General features: G+C 32.1%; 1 protein-coding gene across 1 annotated transcript in view; it reads left to right on the forward strand.

Moving 5' to 3' along the window:
• The first annotated feature begins 5,596 nt into the window (after positions 1 to 5,596).
• LOC115886854 overlaps positions 5,597 to 21,256 on the forward strand; it is a 34,968-nt gene continuing 19,308 nt past the window's right edge. Inside the window, exons 1-8 of the mRNA XM_030906158.1 lie at positions 5,597 to 5,671; positions 10,665 to 10,809; positions 13,062 to 13,193; positions 13,292 to 13,351; positions 13,415 to 13,510; positions 13,580 to 13,762; positions 18,133 to 18,239; positions 20,734 to 20,955. Of these exons, the coding sequence (XP_030762018.1) occupies positions 5,597 to 5,671; positions 10,665 to 10,809; positions 13,062 to 13,193; positions 13,292 to 13,351; positions 13,415 to 13,510; positions 13,580 to 13,762; positions 18,133 to 18,239; positions 20,734 to 20,955 (1,020 nt within the window). The remainder of the gene's footprint in view (positions 5,672 to 10,664; positions 10,810 to 13,061; positions 13,194 to 13,291; positions 13,352 to 13,414; positions 13,511 to 13,579; positions 13,763 to 18,132; positions 18,240 to 20,733; positions 20,956 to 21,256) is intronic.

The raw sequence follows: 21,256 nt of genomic DNA on the forward strand, positions 1-21,256 counted from the left end.
ATATATAAATATTTAGAGTAATAATGAATTTACAGCAACAATTCTAACGTAATTGCTCAAAATATTATGTATTAAATTATTTGGAAGAACGAAGGGTGGTTTATTAGCAAATTTGGAAGAGGCATTTTTTACGAATAATTTGGTACCACACACTTGGTATTTCACGAGTCAAATTTTCGTTACATTTATGGTCATGGTATACTGAATTAAAATTTAAAATGCTATTTTTTAATTGAAAATGTCAAAAGTTGACATAATATGATAATTTCAATCAGAATGACATATTCTATCAAATGGTAAATTTTGGTGGGTGATTCTACAGATAAAAATAAAACAAAAAGTTTCTATGAGCAGGTGCCTTAAATGCTTTCCGACAAAAATACAGTCCTTGAAATGTTAAATTGAAATTCGAAATATTTTGTTTATTTTTAAGAACATTGTTAAACCGTTTTTCCTGAAATTTGGTACTCTAACACACATTTTAATACCAAATCGAATGGCGATTGAGAAAAATTCCGTAACAGCAGTGAAAGGGTATTTTCCATTAGGGTAGAGAGTCCTAGCTTTAATTTTAAAAGAAGTACCACCAGTAGTGCTCTCTACCCAGAGCTGCAAGCTCACAGACAATTTGAGTCTTTTTTTTTGCTTAAACCATTTTAATGAAATCATTTTTTGAAAGTTGACTTGAGACTTAAAATTTAAGTCTTTTTCAAAATGACTTGTGATTTAAATCTTTTTAGAAAAGTTATATTTTTGTGATAATAAAATAAATATTTTTATGATAAATTTTTATTATTTAACAGCGGAATTCGTTTTCAAACTGTTACGCGGCAGCCAAGCAGCAGAATAAAAAAAAAACAATGCTCAATACCACTAGCAAATAAAACGTTAATTTTTCGGAACCGGTCTTGATTATTTGTCGTGTTACGCATGCGTAGTGAGTTTGTTGTCTTTCAAGTGAATCTCCGACTCCGTTATATAGCCCGAAAGACGAATGAAATTAATTTATCTTGAATATATTGAAGAGTACCTTAAAATCCTCCAACCTTTAGCTTATGCCATCGACATATATCACATAGGTAGTGATCAAAACATATCACTATTTTTTAATGGACAATGGACATGTATTCGATAATATCTAAACCTTAATGGATAATTGGTGTATAATAAAAGTACTACAAAATCGGTTAAATTTTATAAAAAAGCATATTTTTCCGTTTGTAAATGTTCTGAAAATTAACCGTTTTATTTTATGTGGTTTTAGTCTCATCTGTAAAAACAATAAATTAATAGTCAGATACTAGTAAGAAAATCGCTAATTGGTAAACAAGAATTAAAAAAGGTACTTAAATTGAATTCTGGTTTTCTTGACTTGAGGGTAATTATATTAATTTAAGTCATTTTACTGACTTAATGCATATCATCATGATTTAAGTCAAAAATATGGACTTAAGTCATAAAAACGACTTAAATAACGTTATATTGATTTAAGACTTTACAAAAATTACTTGACTTGAAACAAAATTATTTAAGTAAAAGACTTAAGACTTAAATAATTTTGATTTTAGAAATGTCTTTTGTTTTTTTTTAAACGTTGCAGCTCTGTCTCTACTCTATAATGGAAAGTACCCTTTCAGGCTGTTACAAAATTTTACCACGGCACATAAAACAATCGGCACGCCAACTCTACTCAGATTCCATTGTTTAAAATTTCTATAAAATTTGACCTTGTCGGCGCCATTATCGTTTCCTAGTCAGGGCCGGATTCAAACGTATCAAAAAATTTCTCAGAAAATACGACAGGGTCGTATTAAAAAATACTGTAATTCACTGAAACTGAATTTTATTTAAAATACTTTTGTCCAAACAAATGAATCGTTAACCGCGCATACTTCTCGACTAGTAAAAATGAAAAAATCAATTAAATATTTCACTGTAGAGAATAGACAATTAAAATTAAAAAACATGCAACTAACAAAAACATGCCAGGAGTTACAAACAAGAATTAAAGAAATACCAATAAAATATTTATTGAACAATATAAAGAGGCTACGTACAAATTATGCCCATCAATGGGCGTAGCAAATTGTATTAATATTCAAATTTCACAAATTAATAAATCCACAATTTTTTTTGAGAAACTTCTATTTTTTTCATGGCAGGAAACAGTAGGTACCGCATTGTATTTTATACGGTTACAAAGTGAATCGGAAAACATTTTAAATTCAAAGTGAACATAACACAACCTGTACTTGTGGGCCTTATTTATATCTTCAATCAAGTCTTCTCTATTAGCTGCAATTGCCTATGTTCTTGCCCTAAAAATGTATTGTTAACTTATTTTCGATATAATCATTTTATTTATTTTTATAATTATATTTAAATGAATAATATAATGATTTTTAAATTATTAAAAACAAATTATATTACATAATAATAATAATAGCTCCCGTATATAGCGTTTGACGCCTTGGGAGTAGCAAGGTACAGCTTGCCATACTAGAGCCGTTCGGTATACAAAGGAAGGTAATGTGGCTAGCACTACGCTTCAACCGCCTATTATTACCTCAGGATTGTGAATCCCAAGTACTCATTTAAGGCTGAGTCGACATAGGTACCCAAACTATTTTTATTTTAATAAAAATTGTCGGCTGATGAAATGCCGGTTGTGGGATTCGAACCCACTACCTTGAGATTGGTAGACGAGAGCCTGTACCTCTACGCCACCGGGCACCTATTGGCAACTATATTACATAAGAAACGAAAATAGAACTAGAAAAACCAAATATATCACATAATAAACAAAAATAAAACACCAAAAACATATCACTCAAGAAAAAATCAAAATAAATTAAGCCGCACGCTACTGACTCGAATCTGCCGTAATTGTGTGTTGTCGCTGAAAAAACTACGACACTGGTTACTTTCTGTTGATGGAAACGCAAATGGCGGCGTGCGCGAGGATATGCGCGTAGCGTTCCCGCCAAAGCGAGTTAGCCTGCCGTGTGATTTATATGCCGTGATTTTACACTATCGTCATTCGCTTCGACAATAAAATGTGTGCAAGAGTACCAAATTTCAAGACAAACGGTTTACCAGTATTCTTAAAAATAAGCAAATTATATTATTTTTATTTAACCTTTTGAGTGCTGTAATTTCTTTAGGAATCATTTAAGCAAACCAAACTAAACCAAACTTATTTTAGATACACTATTTTTAACACCCTGTATATATACTTAACAAGTTGGCAACTTAAAATTTTGCAATTACCTTTACTCAAAAAATTGGGTATTTTGACACTAAAAAAATTAAATTTAAAATATATTTTTTAAAATACCATTGCACAGAATTATTAGTTATTTTTTATACACGACCGAAAAGATTCCAGACCGAAATTATATATTATTCGACCGAAGATCACGAGCGATGAAATCGCGAGTGAATTAATTTCGGAAGACGATAATGCAATTTTATCGTCGTGTATAAAACAATATTATTTTCCATAGCGAGTTACGTTTTAAAAAATATTCAGAAATTATTATTTCAAGGAATTTATTACGAATAGAAGCAATATTGTGTTGGGTTGGCGTTGGTTTCTATGTAATTTGACAAATAAATAAAGCTGTCTCTTTTAGTTGTCAGTTTTGAGTCAATATTTTTTAATTCACTTTCATGTCGATTGCTGGTTGAATTGGAGCCAGAAATGGCTCAAAACGAAATAAGTATATTACCAACAGATATTCAGGCTGAGGCGACAAACGCCATATCCAAACTACTTCCATTTAACTCCTGAATAACTTATGAAAAGGAATTCAAAAATTTTCAAAAATGGAAGCAATTAAAAAACGTGCGAGAAGAAATAAAGTTTTTAACCTATCCTCGCTGTTAAAGTTTCATTTAATCTACCCTTGCGGTTAAAATACTATTTTATCTACTACTAGCGTGTACCAGCGACTTCGTTCGCGTCGAATTAATCATTTGTAATGGTGATGATAAAGCAAAGCTAGAATTTCCATTAACATACAAACTGGATAAAATTTTCTCACATTTATGTCAGCATGAGAAAAAACAATATGGCGATATTATTATATATATATATATATATATATATATATATATATATATATATATATATATATATATATATATATATATATATATATATATATATATATATATATATATATATATACGTTCTACGTCTTCCGATGCCATCTCTCCGTGCCTGTCTGTCTCTCCATGCACCGTTTCCGAGTATATATTACCAAGTTATATTATTATATAACTTGGTAATATTTGAGGGGTAGTTTCATCTCGTTGGAATTTGAGTTTCGAAATATCCGTTTGCCAAAAATAAGCTTTTTACGTCAAGCAGTTTAAGCAGAATCGTGGTTAAGAAATTACCCAACTTTTTGGAACACCCTGTACGATTTTTTAAAAATTTTAAAATATGTTAAAAAACCAAATAAATTTTGCTTGTCCAAGCGTTTTCTCGAAAGACTAACCGTTTTTTAAATAACAAATATTGTAATATCTGAAGGGCGTTTTCACCCTCTTGGAATTTCAGATTCGAGAAACCCCTCCTTATAGAACCTCTACACCCTAAAGTCAATCTGTTTTCCAAAAATCAGCTTTAAACGTCAAGCAGTTTAAGCAGAATCGTGATTACTCAATGGTCATATTTTATGAAACACCCTGTATAAATTTATAAAAAATCTTAGAATGTGTAAAACAACAAAATAAAATATACCTGTTTAAGAGTTTTTCCGAAAAACTCACCGGTTTTTAAATAAAAAATATTTTAATATTTAAGGGATAGTTTCACCCCCTTAGAATTCGAGTTTCGAAAAATCCCTTCTTATCGAACCTCTACACCCTAAAGTCAATCTGTTTTCCAAAAATCAGCTTTTTACGTCAAGCGCTTTAAGCAGGATCGTGATTAATCAATGATCAGATTTTTCGAAACACCCTGTATACATTTTTAAAAAATCTTAAAATATGTAAAAAAACAAAATAAGATATACGTGTTTAAGCGTTTTTTCGGAAACTTGACCGTTTTTTAAATAAAAAATATTGTAATATTTGAGGGGTGGTTTCACCCCCTTGGAACTGGAATTTCGAAAAATCCTTTCTTATCGAACCTCTACACCCTAGAATCAACCTGTATGCCAAAATTGAGCTTCTTACGTTGAGTAGTTTGAGCAGGATCGTGATTAATCAGTATGTCAGTCACTTAAGGATTTTATATATTAGTATAAATATAGATTTTTGATAGATATAGGGCATAACAGTTGCTATGGAAAAAAAATATTTGTACTATTAAATTCATTTCCTTGTTTCAATTTGGTATGCTAACAAACTAACAATGTAAGAAAAAATATAAATAACATAAACTAATATAATATTACAGTTATTATAATTTAACAAAATATTTAATGTATTTTTAAAATGTAAAATACGTTCGTTTGCTCGTGCGTAACCTAATTTCCAGGTGTATTCTAACCGAAGCGAATATATTTGTTTAATCGATACTTCCTTCAAATTAAATATTCAAGTGGATATTTTATATTATTCGAAAACAATTTGAATTTACAAAATGGAGGTTATGGAAGATGGAAATTTAATGGACAAAGTAAACATATTAATACAAAGGGATTTAGAATATTACAAGGTACGGCAGATATTTTTGTTTATTTATTCATGCATTTATTTGAAAGGGATTACCTCCATTACTTTTTGAATAATATACCATAACATTCAGGCAGATTTTATTGTAATACCGATTCGAACATAATAATGTTCTTTTGAAGATTGCAGCTTACGGAGTAATGCTGGATGAAGTTTCCGTTTTATATTGTCCTTTATGTAGAAAATTATCTTTGATATTGCTAAAAATACTGCAGCTCAGACATACTAACAATGCCTTTTCAAAGAGGAATTTAATGTTTGTAGAAATGGTAGTTACTAATATACAGGGTCTTCCAATATTCCGTAGACATAGAACTACTACGTATTTTTGGTTAATGCCCGTGTTGGCAAACAACAGGAAATATGGCCTGACGTATTGAGAAAACATGGAATGGGAAACGTAAATAGCAATGGTAAACGCTTATTAACAACATGTGCAGAGTATAATCTTTGCATCACCAATACGTGGTTTATGTTGAAGGACAAGTTTAAAGGTACCTGGAAACATCCTAGATCAGGCCACTGGCATCAATTTGACCACATAATCGTTCAAAGGACGCATCTAAAAGATGTTAGGCTCACAAAAGCCATAATAGATTCCGAATGCGGCACTGACCACCGACTTTTAATTTCAAAAATGAACATCCAGTTAAAACACAAACATCCACACTGTAAAAAGCAAAACAACATGACCAGATTGCACGTACGGGGTCTAGAGAACAACAATACCATCGACGCCCTCCGGGAAGCCATCAAAGAATCACTTCCACCGATAGCTTCAATCTCAATCTTGGAAGCTGAACAAGGCTGGACAGAATTAAGGGATGCGATTCATAAAACCAGCGAAGCTGTACTGGGAAAGTCGAACAAAAAGAAACAACCAGACTGGTTTAACGAAAATCAACCGCATATACAGGCTTTGTTGGAACAAAAGCATAGAGCACATCAAGCAGTCACTGCAAATCCGCATAATCTGGTAGACAACTTTAAAGCAGCCAACAACATGCTTCGAAGAGAACTGCGCTAAGTAAAGGATAACTGGTGGTCACAAAAAGCAAATCAGATTCAAGAGTACGCCACGCATCACGATTATCGTAAATTTTTCGAGGCTGCAAAAGAAGTATACGGTCCAACTAAGAAAGTAAACTGCCCAATCATGGCACAAAATGGCGAACTTCTAAAAGAGGAAGAACAAATCAGAAATCGCTGGAAAGAACATTACAGCCATATCCCTAACCAAGAAAACAACCCCAATATAAAAGCACTAAACAAAATACCTCAGTATAACAGCCTCAATGTATTAGACATCCCAATAACAGAACAGGAAATAAAGACCTCCATAAAACAGCTTAAAAACAACAAATCAGCTGGCTGTGACGCGATTTCGGCGGAAATCTATAAGTGTACAAGTAAAGAACTTATTGGTCATCTTAAGGCTCTCTTCGATGTCGTATGGGAAAGCGAAGAGGTACCTCAGGACTTTCGCAACGCGAATATAGTGAATATATTTAAGAACAAAGGAAGTGCATCAGACTGCGGAAATTACCGGGGAATTTCACTATTGGCTATCGGCGGAAAAATTCTTGCAAATATTATGTCAAACCGCCTGCACCCATATATAGAAAAAATCCTTCCAGAATCGCAAACGGGTTTTCGTACCAACCGCGGCACCGTCGATTCCATATTTTCCATCCGTCAACTACAGGAAAAAGTAAAAGAGCAGCAGTCTAAACTCTATGTAGCATTCATCGATCTAACAAAAGCCTTCGAGTCTGTGAACAGAGATGCGCTTTGGGCAATTATGAAAAAGTTCGGAATACCCAACAAATTTCTTACAGTGTGTAAAAGCCTCCATAACAACAAGTCAAGAGTGTCACATCATGGATCACTGAGCGACCCATTCCTAACAAATACAGGAGTTAGGCAGGGATATGTCTTAGCGCCTCTCCTATTCAACATATTCATGGCAGCGCTCTCCATTATAGTGGACAGCATACTGCAGGAGAGAGGATTGGGCATTAGATACAGATACAACGGCGGTCTGTTCAACATAAAAGGACTCAGGGCAAAAACACGTACAAAATTCATCACAGAACTTCAATACGCTGACGATTGCGCTCTAGTTGCAAACACGGTACAAAAATTACAAGAAATGTTGAACACATATACCTAGGCATACGAGGCTTTGGGCCTTAAGCTAAACATCGACAAAACTAAAATCATGTGCACTCCCCCGGAAAATCATAACAATGCTATAAAAATCGGAGAAGAACTATTAGAATATGTGACGGAATTCAATTACCTTGGCAGTTTGATTTCGGAAAAAATCAATATTTACTCTGAAATTCAGCACAGGATTAGTAGCGCCTCAAGAGCATTCTGGAAATTAAAAGACAGGGTTTTCTACAATCATGACTTGAGTACAAAAACAAAACTTGCAGTGTACCGAGCAATTATAATCCCCACATTGTTATATGGGAGTGTAACCTGGGTGCCGTACCGCCGACACATGAACGCATTAAACAAGTTGCAACAGAGACACCTTAGACAACTCTTAAGAATCCGGTGGTTCCATCATGTCTCAAACGTATCGGTCCTTGACAAAGCTAACTGCGAGAGTATTGAAGTCATGGTTACAAAATCCCGCTTAAGATGGGCTGGTCACGTATGCAGAAATCAAGAAACCCGCATACCAAAATCTCTGCTTTACGGCGAGCTTGTAGATGGTAAGAGGAGGCCGGGTGGACAACTGAAAAGGTACAAGGACATTTTCCACGAAAACTTAAAGGGGCTTAACATGCAGAATGAGTGGGAAAAAGCAGCTCACAATAGAACTCAATGGAGAAGAGTTATAAACTCAGTTAACAGCGACAACCAAAAAGTAAAGAGGTAACAAAGAAATGAGATTTTTGAATGTCCGGAGTGCTCCGGAGTGCGGTAGGCAGATAACATCACGTATCAGGCTTTTCAGTCACAGAAAAGCTCATGAAAGAAAACGCCTTGCGTGACCATCTTCTTTATGGTGTCGGATACTCGTCCGCGAGTAACGGCTGTATATATGTATGTATGTACGTATTTTTGGAATCGAAATATATTCATTGGACACAATTTACCTCAATACAAAAGTGCTTCGTTTGTTCACTAGAGGGCATCAAACTTTAAAAAAATAAACACATTTTTTAAGATATTTTAAGAACCGTTACTCCAAATTAAATGAGATTTTAGGTGACTGTTTTTCTAAGTGCCAATGGAAGAAGTTGATTTATTTACGATAACTACGATTAATATGATGCATATTATTAGATCGTACACTGAGATTTCAAATTAACAATAAAAAATGTAAAAATAATAACTTTAAATTGCTGACCTGGATATTATTTATTTGAATCTTTCAATTGGCTCGAATTTTCTTATTCAATGTTAATTAGCGCTGATCAATATTGTGGGGGTGAATAAAATTAGATTAAATTTAAAAAGGACTCGGACTCGAACTCGAAATCGACTTGGACTTGAAATTATTTTAAATAACAATTAAATAATTTTGTTGTTGTTAAGGTACCCAAAACAAAAAAAAGTATAAAGTGTAGCATATCATTGTACTCGGGAGACCGAGATATTTCAAAATCTGAAATACAAAATGCAGGTCCGTATTTAAAATAAGTAAGTATAAAAAATGCAGGTCCCTATTTAAAAAAAAATTAAGTTGGCCTATACAGAGTGGTCCGAACTGTATTCCGGAAACTTCAGCAGCATATTCTGCAGATAAAAATAAGTAAAAAAGTCCGTATAAATGTATGACCTAAAATGCTTAGTTTCGGAGATACAGGGTGTAGAAGTTTCATTTTTATTTCGATTTTTTCCAAATAATTTCTTAAGTAACATCAATATTTGGATGAAATTTGGTGTCTGGGAGTTTTCTGATATGAGAAATTTGATTTTGATATCAATATGGCTCCTACTTGTAGAGGGCGCCACCTACATATTTTTAAATGGTTTGAAGAGTAATAACTTTTCGTCCGTACCTGTCTAAAACTACTAATTCAAAAAATATACATTTTCGACGTTTTTAACGTGAAAAAGATCTCTTAATAAAAATCGCTACGAGTAATAGTTCTCGAGATATTTGAAATCGAAATTATCAATACCTGTCATCATTGACATAAATTAAATATGTTGACTAAATAGTTAATAGATGGAAATTATAAATTTGAAATGTTCTTGTGCCAAACCATCATCAATCATCATATTTTCGAAGAAAATTTTATGATTAATTTAAAAAAATAAATTTTTTCCAAATTTATCTTTTTAGTCAATTAACTGTTTACTCAACCTGTTTATTTTTTGTCAATAATGACATGTATTGACTATTCCCATTCTAAATATCTCGAGAAGGGTTGCTCGTAACGATTTTTACCAAGAGACATTTTTTACGTAAAAAAATACGAAAATGTATATTTTTGCACTCAGCAGTTCTATACAGGTACGGAAAAAAATTTATTACTCTTTAAAACAGTTTAAACACATGTAGGTGGCGCCCTCTACAAATAGGAGTCATAATGACATCAAAATCAAATTTCTCATGTCAAAAAATAGCCCTAAGATAGCTCTTATAAAGTGGCTATGAAGCCCTAATAAAGTGGCTATGAGAATGTGCAATTGGTTTTTTGGTTTTCTAAAAAGTAACGGAAAAAATAAAATTGGCTTTCAAAAAAATCCGTTTTTTCCAAAAAAATTCAGCAAACATTGAAATTTCTAAAACTTTTTTGATGGCATCTTGGTGAACATCAAGGCGTAATTTTGCCACAATTTAACCTATTACGGTTTCCGAGATACCCATACTTGTACCTCGAATTTGTAGCACCCTATTATATAGGTCAACACATCTCTGCCCCTCCTAACTAACATTTTCTAAAAGAAAATAGTAATTTAGATAAATGTTCAAATATTAGTTTAGTTAGCGGAACTTTTATTTACAGAGTAAACAGTCCGTTCTGCAAGAAACAATTTGTCCAGGAATTATCGGAGGAAGACTTGATTTTCCTAGATCTGCATCGTTCGCAGCTGTTAAACTAGTAATTTGGTGGGAAGACGAATATATTGCTGCTTATAAGAATCCGTCAGGTAGGTAATAAAAGGAGATTAAATAAAAATAACCATAAAAATAGAGATATTTAAGGGAAAAATACTAGAAAATAATTATCGATTAGAAAACCTTAGAAGTACATTCTCTATAATTGTAGTCACATAAAAGAACTCTAAAAAACATATTTAATTCCTAAAAGTTCTAAAAAATTATAGTAACCGTGATAAAAAATGCTTTCCAATTGAAAAATCTTATCTTACCTAAACAAACCAAAAAAATCAGGATTAACTTATACAGGGTGAGTCTTAAATAAGTGCTGATATTTTTAAGTCTATAAGGATTTTTTCGCGCAAAAAAGATTTCCTGTTTATTTTAGAAAACTTTTTAGAACTGCCTGTTCAGCGGAAATTTTCCCAGGGTATAATTTCTTAATATCTGATGTTACCTTTTCTATTCAAAGGATGTTACCGATGCGATGTTACCATTAGTCTAAGAGCAGCAACATTTTCGAGAAAGTATTTTAAGACGTGGCTCTTTGATATAACTTTTACTATGCTCTCTGAAACAGTATGCGGCCCGTCTGGCTGCCGATACCCGTTGCGTTTACTACTGCTGTGCATCGAAAGAAGATCCTATATTTTTTATTAATTTAGTCCTATAAATACTAGAAGGATACTAGCCTTAAACAAGGATACTAGTATTGAATATAAATCGAACATGTCTCCGTAGCGCAGTGCGACTTTTGACCACGAACCGATGATTCAGAGTTCGAATCCGGGTCAGGTCAAAGACTTTTTTATTTTATTTTCGTTTATATTCTGATAGTAAAGTATTAAATAATTCTGGTAATTAAAAAAACAAATATTTAATACTTTACTATCAGAATATAAACGAAAATAAAATAAAAAAGTCTTTGCCCTGACCCGGATTCGAACTCTGAATCATCGGTTCGTGGTCGGAAACTCTACGCACTGCGCTATGGAGACATGTTCGATTTATATTCAATACTAGAATTTAAAGGACTACTAAAATTATAGACTCTTCTTTCAATGCGCAGTAGGAAACGCAACGTTTACCGGCAGCCAGACGGGCCGCATGCTGTTCTAGAGAGCATAGTAAAAAATATATCAAAGAGCCAGACGTCTTAAAATACTTGTTTTTCCGATATTGCTAGCTCTCCTACTACATGTTTACGGCACTAAAAGGGATGCAAATACAGAAAAATCCGGTGGCTCTCAAAATTTCTAAAAAATAAATTATTTTTTTAACTTCTCAAACTTGAATAACTCGATTATTTTGGACTTATTTAAAAAACGGTTGCGAGAGGCAAAAGAAAATATGTTTATTTTATCGAGATCTACCAGCCCTGAAAATATTTGCTCTTATTTAATAACTACCCTGTATCGTTCGCTAAACGATTCTTTCATCGATGAAATGAATTCTCTACTGCGCATAAGCATAACCATACCAAGAAAGATTCTCTGCTATACCCCATTGTCAACACAAAACTAATAATTCACTTAATTGCAAAACGCGGCAAATCCACATATGGTTCAAATCGACAGTTTACCTTAAAAATGCTATTAAGAGCATAACATACCATTTAATTTATAAATCCAATATGTCCAAACATTTCTTTATGATTATTATACCTAACGTAGGCATCTCCAAATTCTATATTCTTTGTGTTTGTTTTTCCTTGTTTTCTCAAAATCATTTTTTTGAAAACAATGTTTGTTAGGCAGTTGACACTTTGTTAGGCAGTTGACAAGTTGCCAAATGGAATGTGGTAGTGTAGAAAAAATATGTCATCGAGGTCTCCTACGATAGCAATTATATACTGGAAGTAAAAATATTATTTACGATACTTTTCAGCAACTACCAAATCGTATATGCTCTCTATTAACACAACAGTTGAAGTGTGGGTCTACTTACTTACTTACTTGCTACTCTAATAGTAAGTGTAGGGTCTAATACGATCAAAATGATGGCAGTATAAGGTTTAGCAAAAATATTACGTTAGAAAATACACTTAAAGTTGAAGAAATTAATGAAGAAGATTTTGATTTAAAATATTTGGCCAATTTTTATTTTATTAATAGTTCAAAATGTAATATTTCTCCATTAAATGATTTTTATTAAATTTTTTATACGTTATTTTATAAGAAAACGTCAGTATTTTAATTTTAATTAAATTTAAGTATCTCCAACGAATTTATTATATTTTCAAAATTACTATTTGTTGTAATATTATGTTGCAATTCTTTTTTTTACTATTTAAATCTTATAGGTTTTTTCCAAAAAGATTCACGTTCATCTAGAAGTAGCATTGAAGCATTTGGAGGCTGTGGTGGTATTGTTAAGGCTTCTGATCCGACTAAATTTATTTCGGCTGTCAGTAAATCAGCTGATCAATTATTAGGTATTACTACGAACAATAAGTAAATGAATGTCAATATTCATTCAGGCTTTTTAAAATATTGCTGAATTTTTAATATTATTGTTGATATAAATTTACAGAACATCTTCATGTACTCACTCAAGAAGCACTGGATCATGCTGATCTAACTGTATTAACCGGTAAATATTTAATACTCAATAAATAAGGTTTATTCAAATATTATTTTTGAACTATATCAACAGGTACAATTGGTGCCGCAGCATTATTAAAAAATTGTCTTTGGTTTTATATACAACTTTTAAAAGATACAAAGACTTCTACAGAACTCCTTCAAACGGGTTAGTATATTACTTAATAATCAGGTTTTTTGTTAAGTGTGGGATTTGAAAATTATGTTTAAATTTCAGGATACAAAAAATATAATGAAATGTGTGAAGCTTTAGCTGAGCGTCTCTTAGATTTGCACTGTAGATTGTTGTCTTTATACATTCTACAAGATTCTGATTGTTTAGATTGGGAAAACACAAAGGCGTTTTTTGAATCTGAAAGAGGGTCGTATATAATACAGATGTGGTGGCTGTATATGCAAGGTTAGTCAAAAGGCATAGTAGGTTTTTAGAATCAATAAAATGGGGGGGCATAGTACTGAGTATGTGGATGGTTCTTTGAAATATTAGTATTTTAATAAAACACGCTTTTAGATGCATCAGAATGTAATAAGAGCACTGAAAAAACAAATCTATCGGCCCAAGGGCGAACGCACTTGAACCAATTTCGCCATGCTCTTGATATATGGTTCAATTGGGATAATTTCAAGATGCATTTGGGATAAACGCTTTAGAATCGCTGGTTGCAATGACTACAATCTTATCTTGAAAGTATTGCAATTTGCATGACTTCATACCAAAGTCTTCAAAGACCATTATCAAAACTCTGCGAATTTACGGCAGAAGCACTTCAACTTTGTTATGAAGTACTGCGAATTTGCGATAAAAGCACTTCGAATTTCTGATAAAACACTGCGAATTTGTGACAAAAGCACTTCGAATTTGTAATAACATCGTGGAAATTTGCGACAAAATCATTGCGAATTTATAACAAAGGCACTGTGGTTTTTGTAACTAAAGCACTGGGAATTTGTTGCAAATATTCACTTTAACCCGAATCATACACAGTCAATTTTTCTTTCAAATATATTTGCAAATAAGTGTTATTTGAGTGTATGTGACGTTATTTATACCTAATTAAGTACACAACAATATCAATTATTTGCAGCAAATATATTTGAATTAAAAATTGACTATGGTTTGGGTTAGGGTAAATTTAAAAATAATACAAAATTTTGGAAATATTTTTATTGCTTATTTGGATGTATCTTTGTTTAACAAAAATAAAACTTTTTTTAAAGATAACTTATACTAAAAATAAAAGAACATTTTAAGTTGATATTTGAAATAAACAAAACTAATATATATCATTTACATCACTGTTTTCATCAAGTTGATGATGGCTGATGGATACTTCATTTATTACTTTCAAACTTTCAATACACTGAAAAAAAGGACTCTCAGTCGATATGAATATGACTTTGACCCAAAAGATTGGTACTTTTCAATAGGGCCAAGAACGACGTTTCTTTACCCAAAGCATTAACTATCTTTTCATAAGCTTTAAAAAATTACTTTAGAGAATAGAAGAATCTATCTATCCAAAGTATTTCACCCCCATATATATTTCCATTTATCTATCCAAAGTATTTCACCCTATATATAATATTTCTTGACCCAAAATTACTATGCAAAGAAATTCTTGCTACAAGAAAAATAGTCTCTTTGATTCATGCAAAAATCCTTGATTGAAAAGGGACATTTCTTGATTAAAAAGACACTTTTCTTAAACCAATAGCGAATACCATTGACTCAACTAAAATTTATTTTGATCTAAAAGAAGTCTATACATCATATACAGGCATATTACGAGGTATATTATTTTCTGATAAATTTAGGTTTTCCTGGTCTGTAGTAAGTAAAGTGATATTATTTTCCTCGATAGTAGTTATTTCTGCTTCTTCACTCCTTGGTATTTTTTGGGGTGGTTCATCACTCTACAAATTACAAAAAAATGTTACATCACGATTAATAAAAGTAAAGCAAACAAATTATTAAAATTATAAGCTTTGGTCACATTTTGAATTTTTTAATACGACTTGAAATTCTAAAATTTTTGTAATTATTTGCATAAAAAAATCGATATACCTATATTCTTATTCTATCTATAGTCAGGCATGCATTATCTAAAATTTAGGTAAATGTCTCTTACCTTCAAATATAGCAAATAAATGCTCTAATTTCCATTTTTTCAGAAACTCCTTTAAAGAATCCATATATCCTAAAATTTGTCCATAAAAAATGACAAATGCATGTTAATAACGATCACTAATTTGTTATACGATATGCGTTTAAAAAGCAAATTATGCAAAATTCCAAGCAACAAAACCCGTGCGTACTATGATGTGCGACCTATGAAATGCGACGTACGACTGATCGGACTGCCGACTGATTGTATATACCGTCCTTCGTCATCGTCTTTGCGTGTCGTTATTATTTTTCATCAAAAGAGTATTTAGCTATTGGAAAAATGGCCATGTTTCTTGAGTGAAGTACTTCCTAGCGTATTTTTGTTATTATCTTAAAACAAAGTAACTTGCACTTGGTTTAATGAAAATAGATTCAAGAGATATTTTCGAATTTTTCAAGAAAACCAGTTTTCTTGAGTTAAGAGAGTTTTTCTTCAGGCAAAATATTTTCTTTTGCGGTAAAATAAATTCTCTTGCCACTAAATTTTTTTTTCAAGAACGATGACGACTTTAGTTCAAATCTATCTTTTTTATCAGTGTAGCTTTGATTAATTTGATTTTGTCCCCTAGAACAGTATTTACTAGAATGCTCACTTCTTCTTGTGAAAGGCACTTTATTACATCGATTCCGCCGATATTTTGCTCTGCAAGAAAACAAAGCATATTTTACCCACAAGACATTCAAAATACAAAATATGAACAAGAGCTGATAAAAAAATTTGGTTCAATTTTAATGAAATATTTAGCATTTGCTATAAATGCTCGCGCATTTAGTCTAAGAACACGAAGGATTTCAGGTGAAAAAAGATGGACGTCCATCACCAACTTATTGTCTGTAGTTCTTTCTGATGAAATCAGGAATTTTCCAAGATACTTTTATTTATTTCTCTAAATAAATAAACTGTAACCAACACAGTGCTATAATAGTATTATTATACTGTGCTGCCAATGTGAATTTATGTAAAAATCATCTATAACCCAATTGTAGGTCGTGGCTTTATAATGCGTCATATTTTTTTAACATTCATGCCGTGATTGAATAGTCAAAAGTACAACCAACAATGGGTAAAATATGAAAAAAAAAACAAAGTAAATAGTAAATGCTTCTTTGTACTCTCTTTGTTTGTTGTTTATAAACTGTTTATAAGTCTATTTCCAGAAATTTAAGCAAAATCTTTTACCACGTTATCTTTGTTTATTCCACCCATTGTTTATTTATTTTTATATAGATCCTCTTAGGAAATCATGCATAAACAAAATCAAACAACGCCTTATTGTTTCTACGTACCTTGAAATGATGATAGCAAATGTTCTAGGCGCCACTTGGCCAAAAATTCTTCTCTCCACTTGCTGGTTGTTCAAAGGGACCGATGATACTAATACTAATACTAACACGCACGTAAAAGGTTGATCGCGTCACGATGCAAATATAGGCAACAATGCCTACTTGTGCCAAGAGCGCTGACTTGCTACCAAAAGCATGGCTTTCAGCTGAAAGGTTTGATATTGGAGATAAAAGCATATAATTCCAATGAAAGGAGTAAGTTGAATCCACGCAAAATTTGGCCCAAATGCAATAATTTTCTGCTAAAATCCGATTTGCCAAAAAAGCAGGGATTTTAATTTGAAACTCTTAAATTTGACCTGAAAGTCATTCATTTGCCTGAAAGGCACAACAAGACAAATGCATGGTGAATTTACCTCAATTGCAGTGGTTTTGTTTGGTACAAAAGCAGTGCTATTGAATTTAAGAAGTCTCCCTTGGCAAATGCGCGGAATCATTAGTTTTTTCAGTGAGTACCTAACTTTAACTCTACATATGTTTCAGCTTCTTAGGCCTTTTTCTAGAGTTTTTTAATACTAATCGTCTGCCTAAATTTTAAGGGTATAAGGTTTAATATATTTGCTATGGTAATGGGTTTAAAGAGTTTACAATGGGGTAAAAAAAATTGGTTTAGAAATCCTTGTTGGTCTTTTACATTATTGTCGTTTTTAGCTGATTTTAATATTTCTAACTATTCTAGGTAATTTGAGCGTCTGCCTTTCGTTTCCCTATGTAATAATTTAATTGAGTTTTCATTAATTGTGTGACTATTTAATTTACAATGAGTTGCTAGACCGGAACTTTGCTGGAGATTATCAATAGATTTTTTATGGTCTTCAATCCGAATATCTAAATTTCTACCTGTGGGGCCTATGTACCCGGCATCACAAAAAAGTCGGTTGAAGTTACTATTATTAAATTTTGATACATCTCTAGAAGGCGTGTTTGATTAAAATACGAACTATAAAACTTAAAATAGTGAACAATAATAAGTCATAATATAAAAAACTAAACCGTAAAAAAGTCTATTAATTTTCTTTATATGTATTACCACATCTGTGGTATTACGTATAGCAAAATATAATTCTACTACCGTACAACAAGACAGTTTCTTAAGAAAAAAATGTAGTTTGGGGCATTAATAATTGATTCAATTTGAGTAGGGTAGCCGAGGCTAGAATGCACTATTTCAACCAATTCATTTCACATTTTCATTCGCTTTGTCATTTTTTTTTTAATTAGAAATAAAGTCACTCTTTTCTAAATTATTTCAATTTTAGGTACTCGAGAAGATCTTTGGACCACAGTACCTCCAAAAATGGCACAAAGAGTTTTCTCAGGAATGCTGAATGAATCATTGACAATATTAACTGTCAGATATACACAGGTTGCCAAAATATGTATTTTATAAATAGATATTATAAAAAATTAATAGTATTGGATAACAACATTTATTATGGTTGTTGTTAGTGACATAAATATTAATCAGCAATATTCTAATTAAAATAACATGCGCAACAATAATAGTGTTACCTCGAGTGTTACAAACTGTACAGGGTGGGTCAAATTCGACGCTTTTAAATGAAAACACCCTTTTCTATAGGAGATAGACGAAAACTAATATCGGTGTCTGAGCTCAATTTTCATCAAAAACATGATGGTGAAAACCGCACATCGATATCTGTTGCCGTTTCGGAGTTACGGTTTTCGGAGTTTTTCAAAAATATGCATTTTTAACAAATCGATGCAACTTTTTTGCTATGAAAAATTTTGTATTTCTATTAAAACATTTCCAAAGCACCTTTTTACGTAGAATTTAATGGTTTAAGTATAATTTTTTTAAAATTAATAATTTAAGACTTATCAACAGAAAAATTGATTTTTTATTTGGGACACCCTCTATATTTTTAATTAGCTGAAAAGAATTTAAAATTACCTTTCCAAAAATATAGCACACTTGATATTTTGTTATAATCCCCTTCGAAATACAGAATTTTTAACAGTTCGCCACTTTTAACTAGTAGGCTTTGGACCCCTTATTGATGATATGCCCTTAATGGAACTCGAAAACATTATATTTACAGCAAGACGACGCACCGCCTCTGAACGCTGAAGTTATCGGCAAATTTTTGCAGCCAATTTCAAGAATAATTGAATAGCTAACCAAGATCCCAGCCATTGGCCGTCGAGGCCGCCTAACTTAGTGCCCATGGATATAATCCTATGGATATATTTGCGGAATAATAAAGGTTCCTTATTCTTCCACATAATCTAGACAAGAAATAAAAATACTTAGCAGTTATGATATAGTTATCTTTCACCCCCACCGAGTTAATGAATTCCGCGAGAAATGTTCAAAAACTGACCCATAACGTCTGTCCATAATAGAAAACGGTCGATATGTCGAACACCTGTAGCAAAATCTCATGTATTGGTTTGCTATTTATTTTTATTGTTATTAGATATAGTTTAAATGTGTTGATGTTGATTAAATATATTTTAAATTGTTATAAAATTCTGCATCCCTCATAGCAAATATTATTTTCGTTTTAATTGATGCTCACAGCTAGAATTTTTTTGCATTACAGCCGGTGCCGTTCAAAGCCTACTTATTTAAAGAGGGCGACTTCTTATATACTCTATATCTCGAAGAGGAATTCAGCAAAATATCAAGTGTGTTATATTTGTGGAAAGCTAATTTTAAATTCTTAAATTCTTTTCAATAAATTAAAAATATACAGGGTGTCCCATATAAAAAATCAAATTTTCTGTTGATAATTCTTAAATTATTAATTTTAAAAAAATTATACTTAAAACATTAAAAAACCTAACCATTATAAAACTTAAACTTAAAATTCTACGTAAAAAGGTGCTTTGGAAATGTTTTCATAAAAAAACAAAATTTTCCATAGCAAAAAAGTTACAGCGATTTGTTAAAAATGCATATTTTTGAAAAACACCCCGTAACTCCGAAACCGTAACAGATATCGATATGCGGTTTTCACCATCATGTTTTTGACAAAAATTAAGCTCCAGACACCGATATTAGTTTTTGTCTATCTCCTATAGAAAAGAGTGTTTCCATTTAAAAGCGTCGAATTTGACCCACCCTGTACAGTGTTAGCACTTTATTTAGTCTTTGTTTAAAGTAGGCCTAGAATATTTATTAAACATAACAAATTTGAATAATAATTGAACTAAATATTATACTTATAACAAAGTCCTCCTACTCTGGGTGCCGACCGACCAAGGGATAGTAAGATAGTGAAAAAGCAAACGATCTAGCTAAAAAAGGAGCGAACACTTTACTAACTAGACCAGAACCATTCTGCTTCTCGAGTGGAAACCAACTTAAAGCGGATCTCAATATACTGGAAGACTAAATCCGTAACCTGGAATGGGAATCCTCCAACGACCTAAGACACTCGAAGAAATTTCTCCGAAATCTAAAATTTTCCTTGATTTAAGTAACAACAATCTTCGGATTGTCACGGGATTTTTAACAGGGTACTGTCTCCTCAACGAATACCTCAGTAGATTGAATCTAAGAAACAACGGCGAATAAAAATGCATTGGGGAAAATGGGGAAACAGCAGAAGCCCTCATCAGTGCGCCGAGACGAAAACCATTCGTGACATAAAGTTTGAAAACGACTGATATCGGAGATGGAGAACTGACTTCTGTAAAACCGTCTCAGATACTGGCTTTTATCACATCCCTGAGACTAAATGTATAAAACAAGATATATACATTTTTATTTGATTTTTAAAGAAAAACTTATCCCTAGTAATCTTATTATAGTCGTCTTTGCATGACATTTTTTGTCGGATGTATTCACATTCAATATTTCATATAAATTACATATTATTTTTCATTTCCAGAGTTCACCTTCGGAGGCAAGAAGTGAATTACTTTTAGTTGACATCAGCAATTTGCTTTTATGCGTTGCTCAACTACTTCCATCTATTTGCGACTCCGCTGAAGAATTTATTGGCTTGCCGGGGAGCAATAAGAGCAAAATTTTGCGCGACATTCATGTAAAATGTCACGATTTGTTTTGTTGTTTTCTTCTAAGAGGGGCGCCATTAGATACACTTCACAAGGTGAGATCGGTAAACTAGATCGATTTTTTTATGCATTTGAATATAATAAAAGATGTGATATATAGTTGAATATGCTTAATATTATTTGAAATTAAAAGTTACTTTATAAGTTTTAAATGCTTAATAAGCTCTCATGTTTTTTGTGTGTTATTTTTGAAGTGAAACTTCTTTACGCGAGCTGGGAGTAAAATTCAAGGCCGTGACACACAAGCTAACGAAAAGTGGTAAGACCAACCTATGTTTTAGAAATTACTTACTGCCATTACTCGCTGACGAGTATTTGACACGCATCAAAAGATGG

This window comes from Sitophilus oryzae, unplaced genomic scaffold, assembly GCF_002938485.1.
Source record: "Sitophilus oryzae breed Bouriz unplaced genomic scaffold, Soryzae_2.0 scaffold_499_pilon_pilon, whole genome shotgun sequence".
In the NCBI taxonomy this organism is placed as follows: domain Eukaryota; kingdom Metazoa; phylum Arthropoda; class Insecta; order Coleoptera; family Curculionidae; genus Sitophilus; species Sitophilus oryzae.